General features: G+C 34.7%; 1 protein-coding gene across 1 annotated transcript in view; it reads right to left on the bottom strand.

The window, feature by feature from the left end:
* DSCAM (DS cell adhesion molecule) overlaps positions 1–27,907 on the bottom strand; it is a 715,945-nt gene that overhangs the window by 34,159 nt on the left and 653,879 nt on the right. The window contains exons 21-27 of the mRNA XM_043997664.1: positions 25,310–25,463; positions 21,396–21,513; positions 16,224–16,387; positions 11,155–11,253; positions 8,043–8,231; positions 6,768–7,058; positions 3,341–3,517 (exon numbers count right to left, since the gene is read on the bottom strand). Of these exons, the coding sequence (XP_043853599.1) occupies positions 3,341–3,517; positions 6,768–7,058; positions 8,043–8,231; positions 11,155–11,253; positions 16,224–16,387; positions 21,396–21,513; positions 25,310–25,463 (1,192 nt within the window). The remainder of the gene's footprint in view (positions 1–3,340; positions 3,518–6,767; positions 7,059–8,042; positions 8,232–11,154; positions 11,254–16,223; positions 16,388–21,395; positions 21,514–25,309; positions 25,464–27,907) is intronic.

Raw genomic sequence — 27,907 nt, 5'->3', positions numbered from 1 at the left:
CAAAAGTGCCCCAATCTGCCCTCCCTTCCTTCACCCCTCCCCACTCATTCCTTTCCCCTCCCACTTTCCTGCAGGACAAGATATATTGCTATACCCACTTGAGTGTGTATGTTATTCCCTCTTCGAGCTAATTCTGATGAGTGTAAGGCTTATTCACTCACCTGCTCTTCCCCCAAATTTCCCTCCACTCCATAATCTTTTTCTTGCTTCTTTTATGTGAGATATTTTACCCCATTTCACCTCTCCCTTTCCCTTTCTCTCACTGCAATATTCTCACCCCTTAATTTTATTTTAAAGATGTCATCATGGGGCAGCTATGTGACACAGTGGACAAAGCATCCACCCTGGACACATGAGGACCCAAGCCCTAATCCAGCTCCAGACACAAGACACTCACCAGCTGCACAACCCTGGGCATTCCACCCCACTCTGATTGTCCCAGAAAAACAAAAACAAAAACAAAAAAATATAAACAAAAGGTAAATGCTTTATAGATATTATCCCTTCATATTCAATTCCCACCTGTACCCTCAGTCTAAATTTATTCCTGTCATCTGCTCTAATACTGAGAAAGTTCTCATGAATTAGATGCATTATCTTCCTGAGTAGCAATGTAAACAGTTTAAACTTTTAACATCTCTCATGAGTTTTTTTCCTGTTTACCTTTTTATACTTCTCTAGGGTATTTGAAAGTCAAATTTTCTCTTCATTTCAGGTATTTTCATCATGAATATCTGAAAGTCCTCTTTTTCATTGAAGTCCCATTTTCTCCTGAAAGATTATACTCAGTTTCACTGGATAAGTGATGCCTGATTGTAATCCCAATTCATCTGCCCTCTGGAATATCATATTCCATGCCTTCCAATCCTTTAATATAGAAACTGATAGATCTTGTGCTATCCTAACTATGGCTCCACAGTATTTGAATTGTTTCTTTTTGGCTGCTTGAAATATTTTCTCCTTGACCTGGGAGCTCTGGAATTTGTCTATAATACTTCTGGAAGTTTTCATTTTTGGATCTCTTTCAGAAGGTGATTGGTGGATTCTTTCAATTTCTATTTTATTTCTGCTTCTAGAATATCAGGGCAATTTTCCCTTATAATCTCTTGGAAGATGATGTCTAAGCTCTTATTTTGATCATGGTTTTCAGGTAGTCCAATAATTTTCAAATTATCTCTCCTGGATCTATTTTCCAGGTCAGCTTTTTTTCCAAGGAGATATTTCACATTGCCCTTTTTAAAAAAAATTAATTTGGGTTTGTTTTATTGTGTCTTGATTTCTCATAAAGTCATTTGCTTCCATTTATTCAATCCTAATTCTTAGGCAATTAATTTCTTCAGAGAGCTTTTATATCTCTTTTCCCATTTGACTTTTCAAGCTGTTGACTTTTTTTCACATGACTTTCCTGCATCACACTCATTTTTCTTTCCATTTTTTCTTCTACCTCTTTTACTTTATCTTCAAAATCCTTTTTGATCACTTCTATGGCCTGAGACTAATTCATAATTTTCCTGGAAGCTTTGGATGTAGGAGCCCTGATGTGGCTATCCCTTTCTGAGGGTGTACCTCAATCTTCCTTGTCACTAAAGAAACATTCTATGGTCTACATCTTTTTCTGCCTGCTGATCTTGCCAGGCTATTTCTTGACTTTTAACTCCTTCTTAAAGTGAGGAACTGCTTCCAGGATGCACTGTCCCAAGCTTCAGGGGGTCCAATGTGGTACAATTCAAGGAGAGGCAGGTTCTTCACTTGCCTGGCCTGTTCTTTGGTCTGTAAATAACCGCAGGCCTACTTGCTCTTTAATTCAGAAACAAAATTTGGTTTCATTAAGGTGAAGAGCTCCAGCGAGCCTGTGCCCCTCCCCCCCCAGACTACTCTCCCTACTCAAGACTGCTTCCTGTTCCCCTGCATGGGTCAGCACCAGCAGAGACAACTGAAATCTCCCAACCACCTTGGCCAACCACTCAGCCTTCTCACCAGATCATGAGCTTAGTTCCAGAAGATGCCTGTGCTGCAGTCAACTCGGAGGCCCTGGGGGTCTCTTTCTCTGGCACAGCCTGCCTGGGGCTGAATCTATGTCAGCATGGCCTGTGTCTGGATGTGTGTCCTCACAGCTGCAGGATTGATCTCCTCTTCCACCCTGGCACAGTAGCTCCCTCCTGCCAACCTTTTAAGCCATCTTTGGCTGGAAAATAATCTCACCCCATCCTTCTGTGGGTTCTGCTGCTCCAGGAATTGTCTTATGGTATTATTTGGATGTTTTTGGCTTGATCATGTTGGGAGGTCTGAGAGATTACTGCCTTTCCTCCACCATTTTGGTTCAGCTCCCAGTAAGTGCTGTATTTTGTCAAAGACTTTCTGAATCTAACAAGATAATCATGTGTTTTGGGAATATTTTTATTTTTAATATGATTAATTATGTTGACTATTTTTCTAATGTCCTTTTTCCCTGGCATAAAGCTTGTTTGGTTTTGAATCACTATAATATTTGTATAGGATTTTATTTAAAATTTTTGAATTGATGTTCATTAACATATTGGTCTAAATTTCTCTTTATGTGCTTTATCCTTCTATGGTTTAGGTGTTAGGACTATATTGGTCTTAGTGAAGGAATCTAATAGGGTTTTTCTCAATTTTGGGGAATGATTTGTGTAGTAATACTATGAATTGTTCTTTAAATATTTGATTGAATTCTCCAATTAATTCATGAGGGCCAGTTTTTTTTTTAACATTGGTAATTTCTTTCCAACCAGTTATATTTGCATATCTGAAACTGGGTTATTCGAGATCTCTATTTGGTATTCTGTTTGGGTATTTTATATTTTTAAAGTTAGTCTATATTTTTTGTGCTCAGCTTTGTTTGCATATAATACTGTACAATGATTTTTGATTATTCTTTTTACTTTTCTGGTTTTGCTATGTCATCTTATCCATTTTTAATTTTGTTGATTTGATTTTCTCTCTTCTTTTAAATCATGTTTTATTCATCTTTTTAAGGAATCAGCTTTTAGTTGTAACATTTCTATAACTTTTTTGTTTTCATCACATAAGTTTTCCCTCTAATTTTTAATATATCTACTTTCATGCTTATTTTGGGTTTATTTATTTGTTGGCATTCTAATTTAAAAAAGCATATTCACTTTCTTTTTTTTTTTGGCCAGGCAATGAGGATTAAGTGACTTGCCCAGGGTCACACAGCCAGTATGTATCAAGTGTCTGAGGCTGGATTTGAACTCAGGTCCTCCTGAATCCAGGGCCGGTGCTCTATCCATGCATATTCACCTTCTTAAATATAAAAATATATTAGAATATGTGGGAGTAAACCATTGAATTCTCTTACCTCTCAACCTCTTCAATCTCTGTTCTCTCCTCCTCCTCCGTACAATCAACAGTAGTGCAAATAACAGCAAGACTCCAACCAAAATGCAGGAAATGGTCACTAGCATCTTTAATCCTTCATTGGTTGCTAGCCCTTCTTCACTTTGGACAACTGATTTAATAAGTGGAGGAATTGTACCTGAAAATAGGTTTATGAAGTTAGATTACTATGAAGAGAAAATTATTTAATCGTTAGGGATAATAGTTAAAAACACCAACACAAAACATTGGTACCTAGGATGTTTTATAAAATTATTTACTGGGCACATGGCGAATTCATTTATGAAACTCACTCCACCCTCCTAAATATAGTAGTATTTACTTTTTAGCTCATATTTTAGTACACCAAATTCGGGTCTCTGTCACAGATCAATAGCATTTGTGTTATATGGATTTCACTTTGCAATGTATTGCTGGATGTAGGCACTGTCCTACTTCAAGGTAAGGGTATATATGTGAATAACAAAGAATTAATTTAGAACTCAATGTTTTTTAGGCTGTTCCCAACACTACAATTGGTAGCCTGTCCCAAAAGTAGTACACCAAAAAAGGAACACTAAAGTGAGTAGGAAGATAGTTCGGAAGAGGACTTTAACAAACATCTTTCTGGTGTGGGGAAAGCCCTTGAAATGAATTTTCATAATTTTATGATTTAGCCTGTATTTCAGCACAAGTAGAAAACATTTTTGACTTTTCTCAATGCCTTATTTTTATGGGCTATCAATTAACTATTCAAAAGTAATCACATAGTTTTGCAAAGCCTCTTTCATATTTCTGGTTATTATTAACCTGAATCGTAAAATGTGGATGGATTAGAATCATAAAGAAAAACAAGTAAACAATATGAACTATAAATTGGTTATTACAACCTTTGTGGCAGAAAATTATTTTACTGCCAATGGGTGCTGGGATAAAAGAAAAGAAATCTATTCTTTCTATGGAGTCCTGTACTTTTTCAACTTCATGAAAAATGCTTTGTTATATTCTATATTTGGTTTTTCCAAGAAAAAATATGCCCTTAATGTTTGGTTTAATATTAGTAAGGAGATTGTGGGAAAGAGTTTTTTGGTTTTTTCCCCCTGCCTTGAAAGTGTTTTTTTGGTTGAAATGGCATCCCATCAAAATGTGTAAGAACTCTTAATAGGTACTTCTGGAGATAGAAAAAAATGTATATGCAACAAAGAAAAATCATAAGAAGATATGAAAACTTTTAGCTAATGACATGGAAGAAGAAATAAATCAATGGAAGAAGCAGGGCTTGATTGAACAGTAGCTTTGAAGTCAGAACCTTGGTTCAAATGTTTCTGATGTTTTCTTTCTGAATGACTGGAAAAGTCACTAGGCCTGTCTCAGTTTCCTCATCTCTAAAATGAAAGGGTTGGACTAGATGACCTCTGTGGTTCCTTTAATTCATAGATATATGATTTTATGACTTTTTAATGATTCTTGCCTATAAAAATGCAAAATTTTTCAAATATACATGATGGATATTGATTGCTGTCATTTACTATACAGAATATCCCCAAAGTTTGAATGCAGCTTTAAGTTTCAATAGCTTAAAACTGCACCCAGACTTTTGGGGCACCCTAGCTCATTTTTCATTAAGATCCTTTTTTCTACATATAATTTCTTTCTTTCTTTTTTTTTTTTAGTGAGGCAATTGGGGTTAAGTGACTTGCCCAGGGTCACACAGCTAGTAAGTGTTAAGTGTCTGAGGCCGGATTTGAACTCAGGTACTCCTGACTCCAGGGCCGGTGCTCTATCCACTGCGCCACCTAGCTGCCCCATATAATTTCTAATTGAAATATAAACATATATTTTGCTACTCCTAAGTTTACTAAAATGCATACTCTATGTGGTGCAGTAGATAGAGTCCTGGGCCTGGAGTCAGGAAAACTAATTTTCCTGAGTTCAAATGTGGTCTCAGACATTTACTAAAATCAACTTTAAGTTTTCTTTTTTTGCCTTTGAAACATTCTGATGGGAAAAGGAAAGCCTAAAGGTAGAGCCAGTAGTAACAGAGTAAAATAAAAAAATAAAAATAAAAGGAAAGTATACACAATAGTCCATATTAGTCAGAGAAGAAACATCAATGGTAGAGTGTTTACAGAAGTATTTCTAGGAATGTGGGACATAGCTTACAACAAAAGGGTGTAGACTTTATGCATGGGGAAATTAGAAATTCTATACTAGGACTATATTACTAAAGAAGCTCCAAAGGTTTTGGAGCCTCTTTAGTAATATAGTGGCTTCAAACCTTTGGGGAATGCATTCATCTGACATTCAAAATAATTATATTTAGGATAAAGGAAGAAATAAGGTTATTAGATTTTATATTTGAAGACAATCAGTAAAATTATTATCTTTTTGATGGCATTTTATTATTATTGTTAGTTAACTTTGCATCTTTTTGTTGGTATTCAGATATAGTCTTTGAAAAGGTTACTTTCCTACAGTTTTTTCATATTTAATATTCCCCCATATAAAATAATTGATTTTGTAGCTGAATAAAAATATTATGGTATAAGGTATTTATCTTTAGGTTTACTGAAAGCATCTTCAGTATAGCTCCAATAGCAGACAGGACAACAGATAAATATTCATCTGATCTTTTTCTGATATGGTTTTTGCCATTCTTCATTAGGTTCCTATATGCAGAATGCTTTTCATTCCATATAATTTAGATATTTTGAATATTTGCTATGGTGACATAATAACAAAATATTTATACACATGTTTAGATATGAGTATTTGGGATTGTGACACCATAATATTGAGATTGTAACCTCTCTAATGAAGAAAATAATTATAATTTTACATAATTAATTACATTATGGAAGGTTTAACTGTTTAAACTTTTCATGAAGTATTAAAGATACTGAATTCAGTCAATCAAAGACTCAATTAATAATTATTCTGCTATTTGCTTACAGGGCAGAACATCAAAGCTAATGGGGTGATGTTTCTAACACTACTGCTGTGTTACTAGGTCTAATAATAGGCTACTCTTAATGACACAGCAGGATTAAGGAGAGGGAATAAACTCTCATCATTAGCAATCATTTACATAAAACTTCTTAATAAGAATCTTTCCAAATCAATGAAGTTATAACTCAAAGGAGATTTGCCTTAGCTCTTAGTTGTTTAGCTTTATAACTTTTAAAAAATAACTTTTACAGCTTTATAGGCTCTTTCCCTTAAGTAGGTAGAGGGCCATGTTGAGCTCAAGAAGCAATAAGCAAAGAACTTAAAAAGTAACATTAAAGCCCATTAGGAGTTATGGAGCTTGTTCCATATGTGGAGAATGAAAGTGGAGTGCAGCAATCAATATATGTTCCAAACTCTTAAACTGAAATATAAAGGAACAGATATAAAATGAGAATGCTTACTGCCATCATAGTTAAGTGTAGCAAATTTGGCCTGTTTCTCTGCACAACCAGCACTGTTGCACACCCTCATTTGCAGCTCATACCAGGTAGCCTCTTGTAGATCATACAAAATGTATGACTTGGAAAGTGATGTTCTCTGAGCTGTTGTCCAGACTGTCGTCCCAAATGGCCTATACTCCAGAATAAATGAAGTGATTGGACAACCACCATCATTCCAACCAATGAGGTTCAACCTCACTCGAGTGGTATTAATGCTGGCAAACAGTTCTTGTTCCTTTGAAAACTGTGGCTCTAGAAAACAGTACATATTTTAATATTAGTATTTCAAATAAAAATAATAAAATAAAAAATAAAAGAAGACATATTCTTGGATTTCCCTTTATTTTTTCTCTCTGAAAAAAATAGCTTAATCTAATTGTTACACAATTTGAGTGATAGGAATGTAACATCTATTATATTCAACCCAAGAGAGAGTAACATATTGAGATATTACTGGTGGCAATGCTATATCTCTACAATAATATCAAACCAGAGACCAGTTTTTAAAAATTCATTTAATGTCATTTAAAATAATTCTAAAAGGAACAAAATCATTACTTCTGGGTTTCAGCTTACTTGCCCCAATAAATTAACCTGGCCAAAAATTTCAGTCTTATTTTGCATTGAGATTAACCTAAATGGTTCCCTATTTTGTATGATGTGAAGGACCCCTTCACAAAAATCTCTTCCTCATGCATTTAACAATGCTTAAAACCTCATTAATTAATGAACTTATAAAATTCAAATGCTTTGTCATCTATAAAATGATGTAAAATGACAAGATAGTTTCTAAGTACCTTTCTAGTTTTACTCATTCTATGGTTCTACTTGGAAGAATTCTAATTTACCTGCTCACCTTTTTTTCTGATAGGTATCTGAAACATAAAACAGTTGTCTGGGAGAGGAGAAGGATACCAGGGGATTAAAAGGGAAGTGGGGAAATTAACTAATATGGACTTCATTGTTTTTTATTCCTAATATTGGTCATAAAGTCCATGTTTTTCCAACTATTTCTTATTTCTACATGCTAGTGAAAGGGTTAAAAAAGCAACTGAAATAACTTTTAAGAATTATTCTTCTTTTACTACTCTGATAGCACTGCTGAATCAAATACATTCCCTCCCACATATACATATATTACATATAAAAGACACAACCTGATTGTGTTAATTCTAACAGGTTATTGTTACTATCCATAAAATAGAGCAAATGAAGGCAAAAGGAGAGTAAACAAACCTTTTCCCAGTGTTTTTGCTTCTATGATTTCACTTATGCGCCCAGGTCCCACTCCATTTTGAGCAGTAAGTGTGAACTTATACCAGGTACCACACTTCAAACTTTCTAACCGGTAAGAACGTTCACTAGGGCTAATTGGAAAACTACCCCACTGCTCACTGTTATCTTCTGAGTACTGCAATATATATCCTTAAAGAAGAAAAAAAAATGTTAGCACCATTTGGCATTGTGTTGGGCTTACTAAATACATATTTTCCAATTAAGGACATAATTTAAAGGGATTTGTATTTCCCTGCTATTATCAAATTGAAATTTTATTTTAAATTCTGACTTAATGTTCCTTACCTTTTCAAGTTTACTCAGGTAACCTCAGGTCATTTGGGTCACAATTCTACTCTTGTGACTTATGTTTCCACCCTAGTCTTTTGACTTGTATCTCCACACTAGTAACTTCACTCCTTACCCACATTTGGGAGAAACTTGTTTAGCCTAAAGGTCAAGCTGATTTAATCTATAGAGGCTGGTGCTTTGTCTACTGTGTCACCTAGCTGACCCATGATGACATCTTCAAAAGAAAGTTAGGGGGTAAGGGGAACGCACTGGAAAAAAGGGAAAGGGAGAGGTGGATTGGGGAAAAGTAGCTCACATAAAAGAAACAAGAAAAAGCTTATGGAGTGGAGGGGAAGATGGGGAAGGAGCAGGGGTGTGAGTGAACCTTACTCTCATCAGAACTGGCTCAAAGAGGGAATAACACTCAAGTGGTATAGTAGTATATTGTGTCCTGAGGAAAAGTGAGAGGGGAAGGAGATAGAGGTTTGGGAGAGAAGAAGGAAGGAAGGGCAAATTGGAGGAGGGGTATTAAAAAGCAGAACATTTTTGAGGAAGGATAGGGTGAAGGAAGATAGAAAATAGAGTAAATATCAAGGGGAGGGAATAAGATGGAGGATAATACAGTTAGCAATAGTAACTGTGAAAGAAATGATGAGCAAGATGATATCAGAAGGACATAAGAAAAATACAAACCATCAATAGAGAAAGAACTGATGGTATTTGAATACAGATTGAAGTATAATTTTATTTTCAACTCCTCTTTATAAAGGTATTTTGTCTATTTTCTTTCAAACCTGACTAACGAGAAGATGTTTTGAATAACTGCACATGTATGAGTTATATTGAATTGCTAGATTTCAGAGGAAGGGAGGAAGACAATTTAGAACACAAAGTTTTAAAAAATCAATGTGGAAAGTAATGATGAGCAGGAGCAGTTTAGAGAAACCTGGAAGGACCTACATGAACTGATGCTTACTGAGAGGAGCAGAACCAGGAGAACATTGTACACAGTAACAGGAACATTGTATGATGAACAATGTTGATGGACTTGGCTCTTTTTAGCAATGCAATGGTCCAAAACAATTTCAAAGAACTTCATGACAGAAAATGTTCACAACATCCAGAAAAAAGAACTGTGGTTTATGAATGCAAATTGAACCATACTGTTTCTACTTTTGAGCTGTTTTTTTTTCTGTTCTTTTTTGAGGTTTTTCCCTGGTACTCTGACTCTTTCACCATATGAATAACGCAGAAATAGGTTTAATGTGATTATACATATATAACCTATATTAGATTGCTTTCTGTCTTGGGGAGGAGGGAGGGAATAGAGAGTGGGAGAAAAATTTGGAACTAAAAATCCTAAGAAAATAAATGTTGAAAACTATCCTTATATGTAACTGGAAAATAATAAAATACTGAACTATTAAATCTCGAAAAAAAAAAAGACTGTCTAGGAAACTCTGAAACTGGTTATGAAGGATATAAATAGTATTTTCTCAACCTTTGGACTCAGGAAAAAAGTGAGGCAGAATTACTAAGAAAAATATAGTTTCTGAAAAGAAAAATGCCATTAGGAAATGTCAGTGGGGCCTAGAATTACCTGAAAAATGAAAGAATAAAAGATTTAGGCTTTATAACCACAGAGACTAGTGAAATTAGATTTTTTCCCCCTTTTGATTTCATTAATAATTCACTCACAATCCCATGTCATACATTTTTTGTGTTTTACAACAGGGCTCCTATTATTAATCACAAGTGACAGTGAACATTTGAGAGGTAGTATTCTGTAGTGGGTAGGAAGCTGACATTGGATTTGGGGACATCTAGTCCATAATAGCTGTGTGATTAGAGGAAAGTTGCCTAAACTCTAAGCACTCCAGGAAACTCTCTAATGAATTACCTATTTAAATTTGTGGAGAGAATTTCCCTATCAAAAATTTCCCATTGAGGGGCAGCTAGGTGACACAGTGGATAGAGCCCCAGCCCTGGATTCAGGAGAATCTGAGTTCAAATCTGACCTCTGTTAAGAGCTAAAATTCTAGCTAGTCTGTCTAAAATATCTAATGAGTGGTCGCCAATAAATTATAAGCTTTAGCAAGAGTTAGATTTTTAAGCATTTATTAAGGAGAATAAGAATTTGGTAAAGAGAGAAGAAAGGCCTAGATTCCTCTATCTATTAAAGGGAGAGCACATTTCTAGCTCCGCTCTCCACCAGAGTCCAAAGGAAAGAGAGTCAGAGCGAGTGCCAGTCTCTTCCTTCCTCCTCCCACTAACCCGCGTCACTTCCTGACGCCAAAGAAAAGACTCCTGGTCTTGCCCTCAAAGACCTTCGCTTCATGGGCGGAACTCTTCTACAGTAAGTCTTCAGCAGGTGGCGTCATTCCAATCGTTACACTCAGACAGTTGACACTTACTAGCTGTGTGACCCTGGGCAAATCACTTAACCCTCATTGCCCCACCAAAAAACCAAAAACCAAAACAAAACAAAAAGTTTCCCATTATAACGAAAACACAAGTCCAGAACCCCCTGCCTCCCCCCAAAACACTCTAATCATATGTACGGGACTACTTCTGTTAAGATTATTCTAAGCTAAGGATTCAATTATATAGATGCATAGTTTATACAGATAACTACAGTTATCTGTTGGTTAGTTGGAATAAATTAACACAGAATAACCCGAGGGTTAGCTTGTTTCTTACAATGGATTGTCATTGTTTGTGTGTGGTGTGTAAGAGGTGCCCAGGGTTAAGCAACCACAATTAATAGGTTTTATCCTCTTACCTCTGATAGAACTGCCACCATTATCTCCTGGTATCCAGGAAAGAGTGATTGAGGATGATGTAGTTTTAGATACAGTAAGTCGAGGTTGATCTGGTGGAACTAGAAGGAAAACATTTTGAAAAGAGAGGAATTAGGTGTTTATAACAATTTTTCTTCTTTTCTTTTTGTTGCCTTTCTTTTATTTTTCTTTCTTTTTTGCAAAGCAATGAGGGTAAGTGTTAAGTGTCTGAGGCTGGATTTGAACTCAGATATTTTCAAAAACAACTTGCTTAATATAGTTTTTTCTTTTTTTTTTATTTACATGAATTTTATTCTGTTTAGTTCTTTCATACCCCTAGGTTTTAAAGACACAGCTATCATTACCTAATGTCTAAAGAAAGGCAAAGGAAGCTTACAGAAATAACTATCATGGCATATTATCAACACATATTGAGTACTTAATAAGAATACTTCTGGGACTAGTTACTTCATTACACAACTGGTTAATTTTGCTTTATTTGAAACAGAATGTTACTATAAGAGACATAGGAAGAATTCAGAGAACAACATCACAACCTTTATACTGTACTCATTAATCTTTTTTTTTTTTTTGCAGGGCAATGAGGGTTAAGTGACTTGCCTAGGGTCATACAGCTAGTAAGCATCAAGGGTCTGAGGCTGGATTCAAATTCAGGTCCTCTTGAATCCAGGACTGGTGCTTTATCCACTGCACCACCTAGCTGCCCCCTGTACTTATTAATTTTTTTTTTTTTTTGGTGAGGCAATTGGGGTTAAGTGGCTTGCCCAGGGTCACATAGCTAGTAAGTGTCAAGTGTCTGAGATTGGATTTGAACTCAGGTGCTCCTGAATCCAGGGCTGGCACTCTATCCACTGTGCCACCTAGCTGCCCCTGTACTTATTAATCTTAAAAAAAATTTAAGACTGTGAGGTATTCTAGCTTATGTCTTAATGCAAATTTTGCTTCACTGAAAAAAAAGTCATTAGATTTTATGACATCATGCTTGCTGATTAACTCTCAATCATGGTGGACTAAATTATAGGAATTTATAGGCATTTTAAGTGTGGAGCACCTTTAAAAATACTTAAGAATATCAACCAATACTTTTTGATTGTACAATACATACAAGATATTACGTACTGTAACATAATGCTATAAATTGATAGTAATCTAGAACTCGTATTAATTTAAGGGCCTGGGAATTTTCAATATTAGACTAAAGATTTTATAACACATAACTGAAGTTTTCCACTGAATTCTGAAACTCAAAAATCATGTTGTCTGAAGGTAGGCAGTCAGAGAATGGCATTGGTGGAGAATCAGATGCCAGAGTAAATGCATTATCTTGAAAACAATAGAATATTTAATCTGGAAAGGTGGGAGAAGGGTGTGCTGGGAAAGGGAACAGGAGGTATATATGTATTTATATATACATCCATATATATATATATGTTGTGCATTTGTGAGTCATTTAGGTATTATCTATATAGTAATTCTATTTATACAAAATTGTTCCACAAATTATTTACATAAATTGATATATGTTATTTAAGGAATTAAAATACTAAGTAATATGTATTAGAATATATCTAAGTATATCTAAATGTAATAAGGTAGAAAATTTACATTATATGTCATATGTGTCTGTGTATATTATATCTATGTTTCATATATGTATAAAATATAATTATATATCACAAATAAAATTAAGGGTTTTTTTTAGTGAGGCAATTGGGGTTAAGTGACTTGCCCAGGGTCACACAGCTAGTAAGTATTGAGTGTCTGAGGCCAGATTTGAACTCAGGTCCTCCTGACTCCAGGGCTGGTGCTCTATCCACTGTGCCACCTAACTGCCCCTAAAATAAAGATTTTTTAAAAAGAAAACAGTAGAAATGTTAAGTGAACACTTTATGAGACTAAGAAACAGACACCTTTAGGGCATTACCTACACTGGGGACATTGCAGGGATACCTGGATCTTAGCTGAAACTATACTTTCTACCTATTCTTTCCTTTCTGCTCAAGAGATATTAGAAGCAAAGTAGATGACCATCTATTATTACTGTGCTGAAAAAAATGACAAACATGAATATAGAGGTGTGTTAAGATTTGAATCGATTCAAAGTGATATAAGCAGAATTGGAATAGCAATAAACAATATGACTATAATGAAGATAGAAAGAACAACAATCATAAAACAATCTAAAGTGAATGTTTTGATAATATAAAGAACAAAGTTGGCCTCAAGGAAGAGATATGAAAAGACATTCCACTTCCCTGACCCACCCCTACCCAGCTTCTTGTGAGAGATTGGAGTCCATATTTGTAGAACATTGAATATATTGAATGTTGTATTCAGTGAATCCCGATGGACTTCCATCTGTGCCAGTGGGATGTCACTTAGATTGCTTTATGACTTGTTTTTTCCCCATTTATGTTGTTGTAATAATTTTGTTTATTGTTTTCCTGGTTCTGCTTATATCATTTTGAATAAGTTAATCTAAGTCTTGACCCACTTTTCTATATTGATGTTTATCATTTTTATAGCACATTAATATCCCATTAAATTACTGTTGTATTATATATAATTTGTCATTTGTTATATATATTTTTGTTACTTTTATAGAATAGTAATATTGCATTATATTACCTGTATATATTTGATTGCTATATATGCATATATACATACAAATATATACATACACATACAGACACATGTCGATGAAAACAAATCCTAATATGTAATCTGAAGATTTCTGAGGATGTCTGTTCTTCCCTTCCTTAGCCTACTTCCCAGAACCTTCTTATATCGAGTAAATGGAAAGAAGAGGGAGGTGACATTCTTGTATCTTCAGTTCCTTCATTCCCTATGACTGGCTACCTCAACTATTGATCAGTATCAGACAAGGCAACAAAATATAATGTGGTACTGGAAGCTTACCACACTTTACATTTTGGTGCTCTATTGGTATATAGCTACTGTATGTATTCAGAATGTAGCTCATTTCCCCATCCCCCCACTTTGCTCTTTTCTTTAGCTAGAATACAAAAAGTATAGGCATACAAAAAAGTATCATAGCTAAAAAAGTAGCAATTGGGTCTTTTCTTCCCCAAATCCACACACCATCAGAATAGAGGAATGAGCATGCATAGGGATGAAACATGAGTGGGGAACACAAAAGGAACTATGTAACTAGGTAACAATATGAAGGGCCAAATCATACCCTAAATCTTCAGGGCCACTGGTATCTTCTGATGTTGTCATTATCTTGCTCTCACTGAGACTGTTTCACTTTCAGTGTGGCCTCTCTATTGGAGGTTTTGCTCTGATTTTACTGTTCTGATAGTGAGTGCTGATGAATTCTTTGTATCCTAGTTACATGTTGTTCTGGTGGTATTGTGGTAGTTGCTGGCATGTAATCTCTCTGAAGATATTGTTAACTGCTACTAGTTTATGGACTTCACCTCTTCAGGAGCACGTACTGGCCATCGCAGCACTAGTCTTCTGCAGTATAGTGGCTAGACCCTCTCAGAGACAAAAGAAAACTGTTTTCTGTCTACCTACCAAATTTTCTTTCTGACACTTATATATCCAGGCAAAACCTGTGCAATTTAGGGCTACCAATACTCAACATCCTTTTGGTTGTAGCATGAAAATGAACTTAATCCTGATTCCCTTCTTTACTATGCATATTTAAAAGCAACAAAACCATTAATTTGGTGAAAAACATCTGATTGTCCAGCAGGGAAAACCTTGCTATCTTCTTATAGTAAAAACTAATTAAAACTACTATATGTTCTACATGCTGTCTCTTAAAAGGATGTTATACTATGATATTAAGAGGGCTAAAGGAAGTTTAAAAACATGTTGAGGTATAACTTGAAATACTATGGGAGTGCTGCAAACTGATGGGGAAAAAAGCAACCTAGTACTAAAAAGTTCTTTTCAGGTTTCTTCAATAAATATTGCTTTTTAGGAAGACTCACTACGTACAGTAATTTGTTTGGACAAGGATATTTTAGTGCACAGGAATATGTGTACAGTCACATATCTTTGGTATCATTGATATGAATGTTAGTTATGTGTCATATAGCTAAAGATTAACAATAGCTAAAAATATTCAGCAGAAAACAACAACTGATGAGCAAGTCTTCAACACACTGTATACACTTCTTATTTAAGTAACATTTTATTTTTTGACTGCAGGTGTTCGACCATAACCGTTTCGACTGAATCTGCCTACAATAATAAAGATATGGAAATATAACAGCTGCCCCATCATTATTACACAGCTGACTTTTGTATTTCATGACTCTCACAGAGAGAAACAATGATCATTTGGCTTTAAATTGATACAGTTTGTTAGCTTTTAGGATAGATATTCAAAATGATGCAAACAATAATTATGAACTTAAATTACCTTGTGCAAATATTTGCTAGATAAACTTACATTTTTGTGAATCACATTTAGAATGAACAGAATCTGAGAACTGGAAAAGGTCTGAAAGAACATCTGACTCAAACTGTACCTAACAAGAGTTTCCTCTATCATAACCTTGACAAGCAATCTGGCAACTCTAGCTTGAAGAAGCCCATTCCACTTTCAGAAGACTTACATTAAACCTAAATCTGACTCTCTGAAACTATTTCCACCACTTAATCCTTTCTTTTCCCCCCGGGGCAATGAGGGTTAAGTGACTTGCCCAGGGTCACATTGCTAGTAAGTGTCAAGTGTCTGAGGTTGGATCTGAACTCAGGTCCTCCTGAATCCAGGGCCAGTGCTTTATCCACTCTGCTACCTAGCTGAGCTCCCCCGCCCCACTTACTCCTAATTCTGCCCCTGGGACCAATTAAACAAGTCTAATACCTCATTCCTTCAATTGAAAAGAATAAAATTAGAAAACTTTAAAAAACCTTCCTTTGTGCCATGCTAAAAATCTTATTTTCTTCTAGTGTAGGGTAAATAGTACATTTATTAGTATGTTCAATAATGTACCTTTTTGTTTCCATTTTGACTTTATGCATATAAGCTTTTAGAGGAAAAATTATCCAAAAATGAACAATTTCGTACCTTGTACTTGCAGATTTAAAATAATTTCATCTGATCCCCAATTGTTATTGGCAACACAGCTATAATACCCAGAATCCTCTGCTTTCACAGTGCGGATGACAAAGCTGCCATTGCTGAAGATGCTTCTTCGCCCATCAACCATTACTAGACTGGGCATCCCGTTACTACCTCACAGGAAAAAAAATATGAACAAATTAAACAAATTAAAATCAAAATTAGTCAAAACTGAGGGCGAAATACAAAGATTCCTTTGGAAACTAACTTGAAATTTCGAGATAATACAATCTCATATTTTTGTTTGTTTTGGTCTGGAACTATAGTTTCCTTGATGTGAAAACTTTCTATGCCTAATCCAGAAAAATAATTCTTGTGTTACTCATGAAGCTCAGAGTTGTCTGGAACAACATTAATAATGGTTAAATAATATATCAATGTTTTCATAGCTGGTATGTACGAAAGACAAAATTTGAACCTAGATTTTTCTGACTCCATGCTGTTGCTTTCATATACCATATTGACCTAGAAATATGATGATATAATTAATAAGAATTAAATTGATTCTTTTTTATTTCTTCTATAATGTTCTTTGCTTTAATATTTCAGTCTATCAAGACAGACAACTTGAGTGATTTAGTTCACTACTCTTATACATATTGAGATATTTGCTACCCAAATGGAACTTACATTTTTTTACCATTAAGTACAATTTCATAATTCCTCAAAGTGGTATTCTTTGGATGAAAGTGTCATTTGAGGCAAAATGGTCCAGGGGTAATTCCCTGAATCTTATAAACTATTGACTTCAGTTAACTTTGGTTGTCCTTTGTGAAGCCACTTTAAATTATTGAATCTTTCCACATATTAAGGAATTATTGATTTGTATTCAGTCCAGAGAGATGCATCACAGACACACCAATGGATTACCTAGTGGCCTTAAGAATGACCAAATGTATAATTTAACCCAGAGAATTTTGTTATTTATCTTGAATTTTAAGTATAAAGAAATCAATGTTAACTAGATTATGCGTACTCTAACATTTTCTTCTCTTTTAAAGCACATTTTATGTGAAAAGTATTGGATTACAAAATATATCTGCAAAGATATCTGTATTATGAAATGTAGCTGTGAAATATAAATGCTCCAGATATTTATTTTTTTTTTGTAATTAAGTGAATTAAAAAGGCATAAAGATTTTAGAAACTTTTTGGGTATCTAAGACTGGCACTGTTGAATCCTCAAATAGATTTCCATAATGGCTAGACCAATTTGTAGCTCTAACAACAGTGCATTAGTGTGTCTGTTTCCCCAAAGACCTTCAACAATTGTGTTTTTCCTTTTTTGTCATTGTAGATTATTTCATGAGTGTATGATGGTAACTAAGAATTATTTTAATTTGGATTTCTTTAATTATTAGTGATTGGAAACATTCTTTTTCACAGAACTATTAGTAGCTTGCATTTCTTACTCTTAGAAATATTTGTTCATGTCCTTTGATTGTTTATTAGGAAATGGCTCTTACATCTGTGAGTCAGTTTGTTATATGTTGGCTAGGAGACCTGTGTCAAAGGAACTCACTACATGGATTTTTCCCTCCTATATATTGGTTGACTTCTAATTTTAACTGCATTGAGTTTTTTGGTGTAAAACCTTTTCAATATATTTGAAGTTTTGGCATATGATATGAGGTATTGGACTATAACCCATTTCTGCCAGACTGTATCCCAATTTGCCAAGCAGGATTTGTTGAATAATGAGCCTTTGCTCAATAGTTGGGGTCTTTGATTCTATTGAATATAATGCTTTCATATTTGTCTACTTGTTCATTGTATATATTATCAGTTTGATTAATTGATGATTTATTTTTCATCCAGAAGAAAATAGTTAATTACTGCTTTTTAGATTAGATTGAGGTCTATCTGATGTTGCTAGATATTGCTTTCCCACTTTTCTCCCCTACTAATTCCTTTGAGTAACTTTATCCTTCCTCTACATGAATTTTGGTATTTTTTCTAGCTATATGGTATAATCTTTTTGAGGTTTTATTGGTATCACAATGAATAAAACAATTAATTTAGCTGATATTAAAATTAATTGTTCTGAATATTGTATAGGGTTTTCTTGTAAATCCATCTTTTTCTTTTCCTCTTTGGGAGTGAATATATAACTTGCACAATTTATTATTCTGAGATTGGGACCTTTAAACTATTTTTCCAGTTATTCTATTTTGGTAAATATTGGTCTATTTAAATAGTTTTTTGTTGGCATATAATTAGGCAAAATAATTTTAATTATTTCATTTATTTATGGTTTATTTGTTGTGATTCTTCCTTGACACTGAAAATTTGGTTTTGCTCTCTCTTTTTTGTTGACTAGCTTAGCTATTTTATTATTTATGTGTATTGATTAAACTGATCTATTTTATTATTTTAGTTTAAAAGTTTCCAATCTTATTCAGCAATTCAATGTTCTTTTTCACTTTGAATTTTGTTAATTTCTTTGATTTTCAGAATTAACTATTAGTATTTAGATGGATTTTTTGTTTTTCTAAATTAAAAAAAGTTCCATTCCCAATTCATGAATTTGTTTTTTCTTTCCTTTGTTGATAATAATATCAAAACAGGGGCAGCTAGGTGGCACAGTGGATAAAGCATTGGCCCTGGATTCAGGAGGACCTGAATTCAAATCTGGCCTCAGACACTTGATACTAGCTGTGTGACCATGGGCAAGTCACTTAACCCTCATTGCCCTACCAAAAAAAAATCATAAATATAAGATTCTTTTAAAGAACTTATTTGGTATTATTTAAAAAATTTAGGCCTCAAGTTTGGCCATATTTTCAGTAATTAGGTTTTTCTTGAACTTTTTTTGAGGTCAGTTATTTTTTATAGTAGATCCTTGCATTCTTCTTTTTCTTTAATTTTAAAATTTTTGTTCTAATATTTTTTGTTATCTTATGGACTCATTAATTCTGTTTGGTCCATTTTAATTTTCAGGAAGTCTCACTTCTTGTACTCAGCTGTTTACTCTTATTCCAGTTTTTTTTTCCTCCAGAGCTTTTATTTCATTTATAAAATCATTTTTAAAATACTGTTTTTTGAGTAATTAGTGTTTATGTAAAATATATGTATTCATATAAGGTTTTCCTTATAGATATTGTGTAGTATTCTAGTTGTACTCCACTACTGATTTTTCATGGAAAGGCTCTTTCTCTACTACAGTGGAAGAGTCTTAATTAATAGAGTGAGAATTTCACCTATATTTTCTCTTTTGAACTAAAAGGATAACTGGATATTGAGTTGGAAATAGATTAGACATTTTCCAATTCAAAGAAAATATTTCTCCCATCTCTTTCCTACTTTATGCTTTGTAACTATTAGTATTAATGCAGTTTCCAGTAATTTCATTGAATATATGGCAAGGTAGCAAGAATTTGGCATCAAACAAAAATTTCTCTTAAGAAGTAGATTATAGCAGAATTCAATTTAATAAATATTCATTAAATACATAACATGGGACAATTAGGTGAAATAGTGAATGGAATGCTGAGCCTGGAATCAGGAAGACTCATCTTCCTGAGTTCAAATCTGGTGTCAGACAGTTAATAGACCCTGGGCATATTATTTAACCCTGTTTGCCTTATTTTCCTCATCAATAAAAAAAAATGACCTGGAGAAGGAAATGGCAAGCCACTCCAGCAGAAGACCCCAAATGGGGTCACAAGGAGTTGCACATGTCTGAAATGACTGAACAACAACAACAAAAAATACATAACATATATTATGCACTATGTTAGGCACCAGGGATACAAAGACTTTCAATTCAATGTGAGTGGAGTAAATGGAGATGTATATAAATAAATTCAATAGAAAATAGAATAAGTATAAAACAGACATTCAAACAAAAATTATCTAAGAAAATTTGAGGATGAAAAAGTTACTTTGAGCTGGGGGTAATCAGGTAAGACTTGATGAAGAAGATGGTGCCTGATCTAAACTTAGAAGTGTGATAAAATAATGGATTTGGGGACACCCAGAGGACCTGCTAGGGAGTATTATATTAAGATTGATCAGATTGACTTTGCTGATTAACTTGGAGTTAATTTGATTGGAATCACACCTGCTTGAAGGCCTGGCCCTTAGAGAGTGTGTTCTCTGAACTCTGACCTCCCACATTCTGCTCACGGATCACCCTCAAGTCCAGTAAACCAATACACTTGAATGATGCTAGCTAATTAGCTTTGAGCAGTGTGGAAGGGCTGCCTCTCCTCCAGACCCAGAGGAAATTTCCACTCTTAGTAAGGCTCTTGGACAAACTCATGGAGGAAGACTTGGAAGACAAAGCAGGCCAGGCTGAGCTCTGGGCTAGATAGGCCTTTTCTTAACTTTCTGAGCCAAGTGTTCTCTCTTTACTAATATTTGGTATGCTTTAATAAATGTTTAATGCCCCAAACTGGTGCTAAAGCTTCTAATTTATAAGTAACAAATGTATTAGAAACCCCAGCTAATTTTCCCTAAACTTGGGACAGAAATAAGGTGACCACATATAATTTAAAATACCACAGAAGGAAGAGAAAGATTCCAACAGGTAGAGAAGAGGAAGGAGCATGTTGCAGGAATAGGAAGGTAAGTAATGTAAAAAAAAAAAAAAAGAATTACATGACAAGATGGGGGTCATATTGTAGAAAGTCTAAATGCCAGGTCAAGAATTTTACATTTTGGGCAGCTAGTTGGCACAGTGGATAGAGCACTGGCCCTGGAGTCAGGAGTACCTGAGTTCAAATCCGGCCTCAGACACTTAACACTTACTAGCTGTGTGACCCTGGGCAAGTCACTTAACCCCAATTGCCTCACTTAAAAAAAAAAAGAATTTTACATTTTACAGTATAGACAACAGAGAGCTACTGAAGGTACTTAATTAGGGGAATGGTCACTAAGAAAGAATATTTTGATAACCATATAAAGAATTGGAGAGAGAAAGATTCTCAAAGAATTAATAGGAGTTAATCCTTACTATAGTGATGTTTAATAGGATTTTCTAAAAGGATAACACCCAAAGGTCTAAAATAAAGATCAGGGCAATATACATATTTTATGTGCCTATGTAGATCACATAGTTTATTCTTAGACAATTTCCAGGTCTACTCAGAAGTTATATATTATGTTGCTGGTTACCTATCTTTCATCCATTTCACTGTAGGAGATGGATCCCCAACGGCCTTACATGGGAGGACAATATCTTTCATCCATGGGGTAGTTACAGTACCACTGAAAGTCAGAATTCTAGCTGGAGCTGAAGGAGGAAAAAGAAAAGAATATTATTATAAGATTCTCTTTAATACAGGATAGATCCTGGTTCTCCTAAACATAATGACAGATAATAAAAGACTAGGGTAATGTATTTAATATACCATTTTTGCACATAATTCTATATTTCCCCTAGTTCATTGCTTCTATCCTTATCCTAGCTGCATTAATTTTGTTTGTGTAAAAGATTTTTAATTTTATCTTTTGTTTTTGCCTCTACTCTTTTTTTGGTTAAGAATTCATCCCTTATTCAAAGCTGTGAAAAGTATATAATCTAGGATAGAGCACCAGCCCTGAATTCAGGAGGACCTGAGTTTAAATCTGGCCTCAGACACTTAACACTTAACTAGCTGTGTGACCCTGGGCAAGTCACTTAACCCGGAATTGTCTCACTAAAAAAAAAAAAAAAGAAAGAAAGAGTATATAATCTGTTTCTATTGTATTTTTTAATGACACAATTCTTAATATCCGGGTCATGTATACATATTGACTTTCTTTTGGAATATGGTATAAGATGTTGGCCTAAATCTAATTTCTGCCAGTTTCTTGCTTTCAATTTTTGCCAGAAGTTCATATCAAATAGGGACTTCTTTTCTAGGTAATTTATGTTTGGGGGTTTATTAAGTTCTATTAGTTCTGATTCTTACTTTGTCTAGTTTGTTCCATTTATATATATATATATATATATATATATATATATATATATATATATATATTTTTTTTTTTTTAAACTAGCACCAAATAGTTTTGATGATTGTTGATTTATAATATAGTTTGAGGTCTGTCCCTTAATTCCTTCCTAGTCCACTAGGTGACACAATGCATAGAGTGCTGAACTTGGAGTCTGGAAGATCTGAATTTAAATGTTGCTTAAACTCTTTATTAGCTGTGTGACCATGTTCAAATCACATAAGCTTTCTCTGTCTCAGTTCCTTTGATATTAGCTTTTTTTCTAGGATTTCCCTGTTCTCTTCCTGACTCCTTTCTCTTTGATAGATACTGCCAGTTTTAAGGAAAAAACTAAAACTTAAAACTATCTCATTCTTCTCCCATTTATTTTTCACTAACCTTGTTCCCTCCCATAATAGGCTATGTATGGAGAGGACTGGCACCAGTTCGATTCCAGTTTCCTTTTTCCTTAGACTCAATGTGGCCATGCACTTTTGCCTTCTGCCCCAGTCCTTTTGGTTCCTTATCTCTCCTGTTGGACTGAATGAGCATCTGCTCCTTTTTATGGGCTTGTGTAGGTATTTTTGGCAGAGCTTCTGATGCTTTGGGGTTCACTAACCTAGGGGCCACTTCAAGCAGAAGAAAACCTGATTCTTTCCTCTTCCCATATTTCTTCCCCCTCCCATGGCTGGGCTGATTCAGTGTTTCATCCTGGTTTTAACAGGATGATTTGGGAAAGGGAAGGAGTGGCAGATTCTTCAGCAGGAGGTAAATTCCTGAGTCATTCCCAAGGCACAAGCCTCTGTGTTGCTTTATGTGCCTCGTTAAGCATTTTGCTTTCTTAACCTACTTCTGGTATGATTCCTTTCTTCAGGAGGTGGGGAGCAGAATTCATTATCAGTCCTCATGATTGTTCATTGCATTCATCAGGGTTCTTAAGTTTAACAATTGTTTTTACAGTGTTATTATATAAAGTATTTTCTTGGTTCTGCTTACTCCACTCTGTATCAGTTCATGCTTCTTCACAGGTTTCACTGAAACCACAAATTTCATCATTTTTTATAGTACAATAATCTTCCATTACATTGATATACCATGATTTATTCAACCATTTATCAAGTGACGAGCACCCCTTCTGGTTTCCAGTATTTTACAATAGAAGGACTGCTATAAATATGACATACCTGGAGGTTGACGGGTTGACTTTTTAATTTAAATAGTGCTGACTTTTTTGGGGGGGTGGGTGGGGCAATGAGGGTTAAGTGACTTGCCCAGGGTCACATAGCTAGTAAGTGTCAAATGTCTGAGACTGAATTTGAACTCAGGTCCTTCTGAATCCAGGGCTGGTGCTTTATCCACTGAGACACCTAGCTGCCCTGAAGGGTTGACTTTTAATCCCCACTAACAACATGGAGATGAAAACTGACGCCCTTCAAAACACCATTTTTCTACAAATAAGCTATTTAATTAAAACAATAATACAAATTGGTAAAGCAAGACAAGCAGAGAGTGAAGGCAAAGGGGAGGGGAAAAGAAAGAGAATGGGAAACAGAGAAATAGCAACAAGATGAAGTATATGAGACAATGAAAGATTGTTTTAGTGATAATGGAGATCTAAGTATGTGTGTAGCCAGATAAAAAGAAATCATTAAGGAGGGAGAGATTGAAGATGAATGAGGGAGAGTGTGGATGACTAGTGGATAATATAATCAAAGTTAGAAAATTTTGCATATAGAGTGTGTAGATGAGGAAAACTAGTGACTATTTTAACAAGCAATTTAACAGGTCAGAAATTTTAATCACTGGCTTGGCAATAAGATATAATAATAATAATAATAATAATAATAATAATAACTAGTGATTAATATAGCAATTCAAGGTTTGCAAAGTACTTTATATGTTTCCTCAGTTGATTCTCACAATGACCCTGGGAGATGGGTGCTACTATTATCCCACTTTTATAGATGAAAAAACTGAGGCTTAGAGAGGGTCACACAGCCAGCATCTGAGGCAGGTTTGAATCATGCCTTCCCAATTTTAAGTCCCATGTTCTATCCCTATATCACCTAACTACCACCTCTCAATAAATTCCAGTGGCTTACTATTCCTTGTAGGGTAAACTGTATGCTTCTCTGATTGGGACAGGCTCAAAGGTATGTGATTTCAGAATTTTTATGAATTTTATTAAAATTGATCTGTATTTTTAAGCTGTCTACTTTTGCAGAGAAAATTTACTTCAATATTGACAAAAGTTTACCCTAAGTTAATGCTGTGAGTTAATTTATTTATCTACAATAGACTGGGTTGCTTTAATCCAGGGCTATTATGCAATCTCCACTTCCTGGATACCAGAAAAGAGTATGGTATTTGAGTGGGATTTGGGATGTAATGACCAAAGAGAGGTAGTGATCCGAGTCAAGCCCTGTGGTTGGAGAAAGGCATGGTCCAGGAAGACTTTGGTCTACCCCTTTCTAAAGGGTGAGGAAAATCTTCCTGAGCCAAATTTTGTCACACCTGATGGTTACACTTTTATTACTTTTGTGTATATTCTGCATATTCTTATACGTGCATACATTGTCTTCTCCATTAGAATTTAAGTTCCTTGAAAGTAGGAACCATTTCTTTTTTGTTTTTATATCCCTGGCACTTAGTACAGTGCCTGGCACAAAGGAAGGACTTAATAAATACTTGTGGATTCATTCATTGATTTCTGGTTTCTAAGGGCTTTTCTAATGCTAACATCCTATGACCCTAAATGAAGTTAAGTGACTTGACCAATGTCATATAACCTGTAAATGTCAGAAGCAGAACTGCTGGTAGCACAGTCAATAGAGTGCTGAACTGTGGTGTCAGAAAGACCTGAGCTTGAAATCTAACTCACATTTACTAGATGTGTGACCCTGTGCTTGTCACTTAACCTTTCAGCTTTAGTTTTCTCATCTGCAAAATGAGAGGTTTAGGTTTAATGGCCTCTAAGGACTCTTTCTAGTTCTAAATCTAAGATTGTATGATCCATGGCTTCAGAACTCCTTGAAATGGTGCAACCAACTTTTTAAGACAATAAAATAACATACTTAGTGTATTTCTTATTTAGTACCCAAAGAAAGGTATACCTTTAGCTAATGGCTCTACAGTGATGATTTCACTGCTGTTGCCTCTCCCTGCTGAAGTCACAGCCACCACCCAGACACTGTATTGTTGATTCCGATTCAGGTTAGGAATTCTGTACGAAAATGCATCAGGAGATGCTTCAAATTCACTGTTAACCTGTAATAGGAGACATAAATATTTCCACATTTAGAGGCAGAAGTCAAACTTAGATTATGCAGGGAAACAGTTTAGTCTGATGAATGAAAAGAGCATGGGCTTTTGAATAAAGGAACTTGATCTGAATGTTGGCTCTGCTAATGGACTTTGGACAAGTTACTAAGCCTCTAAGCTTCAGTTAATATATCTATAAAATGAAAATTAGAATAGATGATCTCTAAGGTCCCTTCTGACTCTAAACCCTATGATTTTGGTGATGAGTTATATAATGACCAATTATATAATAACCAATGTAGGATTTTGAGTGTCATAGTGAAAAGGCTTCAGTGTTGGTAGTAGTGTTGGTGGTTTGACCTTGTTGTCAAGCCCCTACTCAATAAAATTCAGTGACTAGCTCCCTATCACTTCCAGGATCAAATATAACACCACGTTTGGCATTCAAAGTCATTCATGGCCCCCTCCCCCTACATACCTTTTCACGCTTTCCAGTCTTATAGGTTTTACCCCCACCAGATGCCTCTTAAGGTAGAGAAGAGAAACTCCCCAAACACCTCAGGGTATCAAAGTTTGGGGTAAAAATGTTACAGGCCAGTCCCAGAAAGAAAGGGACCAGAGTCAACAGTGTAACAAGTGTATGTGACCTGACTTTTCAGACTTTCTCTATGGGAAGGGTAAAAGTGTTGAAATCCTAATTTAGAATCTTGCTAAGCTGTGGTCTTTACAACCCTGGCTGCAACTGGAGTTATGACAATCATGGGGATTCCTATAGCAGAAGGAACTTTTGAATCTCAAAATTTTAGTGACTCAGTCTGTCTGTAATCAGTCTGAAGATAGCTGGAGAGGCATGACAAATCAAGGCAACAAGCACTTATTAAGTTCCTACTTAATAGGCACTGCAAGAGAAATAAGGCAATTGCATCTGAAGAGGTGATAATGATGGGTACTTAGGGAAAGAGTGGCTGAGAGGGTAATAAACAGCAGCTGGGGGGGTGGGCAGGCTGAAGAGGGTGGTGATCACAAAGAACTAGGAATAAAGATGGTGGTTACAAATACCTCTTTAAAATCTAAGGAAAGTTTTGCTTTTTCTTTTTGGTCTTATTATATAATTTGCTAATCTAGCAGAAAAAATGATCCAGGTAGAACTGGAGCTATTTATCCCTAGTCTAGAAAATGAACTTAATTGTATTCTGATGTGGCTGCACAACCCATAGAGACCTAAGGAAAAAATGCAGGTGCTAGGCAAAGAGGAGGGGAGGAATAGAGGAGGAATAAAAGAAAGGTTATCTTAGTGAAAGAAGAATGTCATGATGGAAAGAATCATCTCCTCTCCTTTTCTTCTTGGGAAAGAAGGAAAAAAGTACATGCCCAGCCAATGTCACTGCAAGTGGATACTATATCTAGGATATACTTTTTAAACTTTGATTCAATTTTTTTCTGCATTTGCAATTTATTCCTCTATTTTTCTTCTTTTAAGCAGAATTGTTGCTAAATAAATTTAATATATAAATAAATATATAACACTTATACAATTATGTAAGTTAAAACAATACTATAAAATTATAAAATACACAAAATTTATAATAATAAAGAACATAAATTTAACATATGATAAAATAATAGGGGCGTTCATTTTGGTTTTTCCTGAATTTTGCTTTTCTTTTATCTTAAATGTTGATTTTTTTGTCTTTTAAACCTTGAGTTTAAAATTGAATTTAGCCCAATGTTGCCTATTCTTCAAGATTATTAGAAATTGAATTTTCTTTTAAATTTAAAAATTTGTTTGATGTTTCCTCATTTCAAATGTAAAGTTTCTTTTAATTTTATTTACAATTTTATTTATTGTTTTTATGTCTTCTTTCCTTCTCTCCCTTATTAAAGTTGTCATTTGGATTTTTAATGCTATTTTGCTTTTTAAATAAAAAATGTTTTCTGAATTCCTTTGCTTTCACATTTTTCCTTGTGTATTTACTACTAATGTGATAATTCATACATTCTTGTATTGTATATGCATATTTTGTTTGTTGTTTGATGATGCCAAACTGTTATATAATTTAGTGTTGATATAAAAATGGAATGATATTATTATTACAGCTGCTCACCTTGCTAATACCTTTGATGGTAATTGACATATTGCTGTTTTTACTATTCACTCTCATTGTTGGAGTTTATCTAAATTGTTTGATCAGTTAGTGAGTTGAACTTTGGTGAAAGAAATTCACTAATTGAATTAAAACCTTTAGAAGTGAAAACTTCCAGGTCATATGAGTAAGAAGATGGTGGACTAGAAGTTTTCTGATCCCCATGATATCTCAAAGCTCTCTAAAACAGAAATTATATGCCAAAGATAAAGCATTTTCAAGTATTTATATGGCCTAAGATACTGGGAATCCAAAAGAAGGAAAAAATGCCCCTAAATCAGAAACCTGGAACTGATGCTGATTCTG

Source organism: Dromiciops gliroides, chromosome 3 (assembly GCF_019393635.1).
Source record: "Dromiciops gliroides isolate mDroGli1 chromosome 3, mDroGli1.pri, whole genome shotgun sequence".
Taxonomy (NCBI): domain Eukaryota; kingdom Metazoa; phylum Chordata; class Mammalia; order Microbiotheria; family Microbiotheriidae; genus Dromiciops; species Dromiciops gliroides.
The sequence above is the reverse complement of the archived record's forward strand: the minus strand, read 5'-3'. Positions and strand labels throughout refer to the sequence as shown.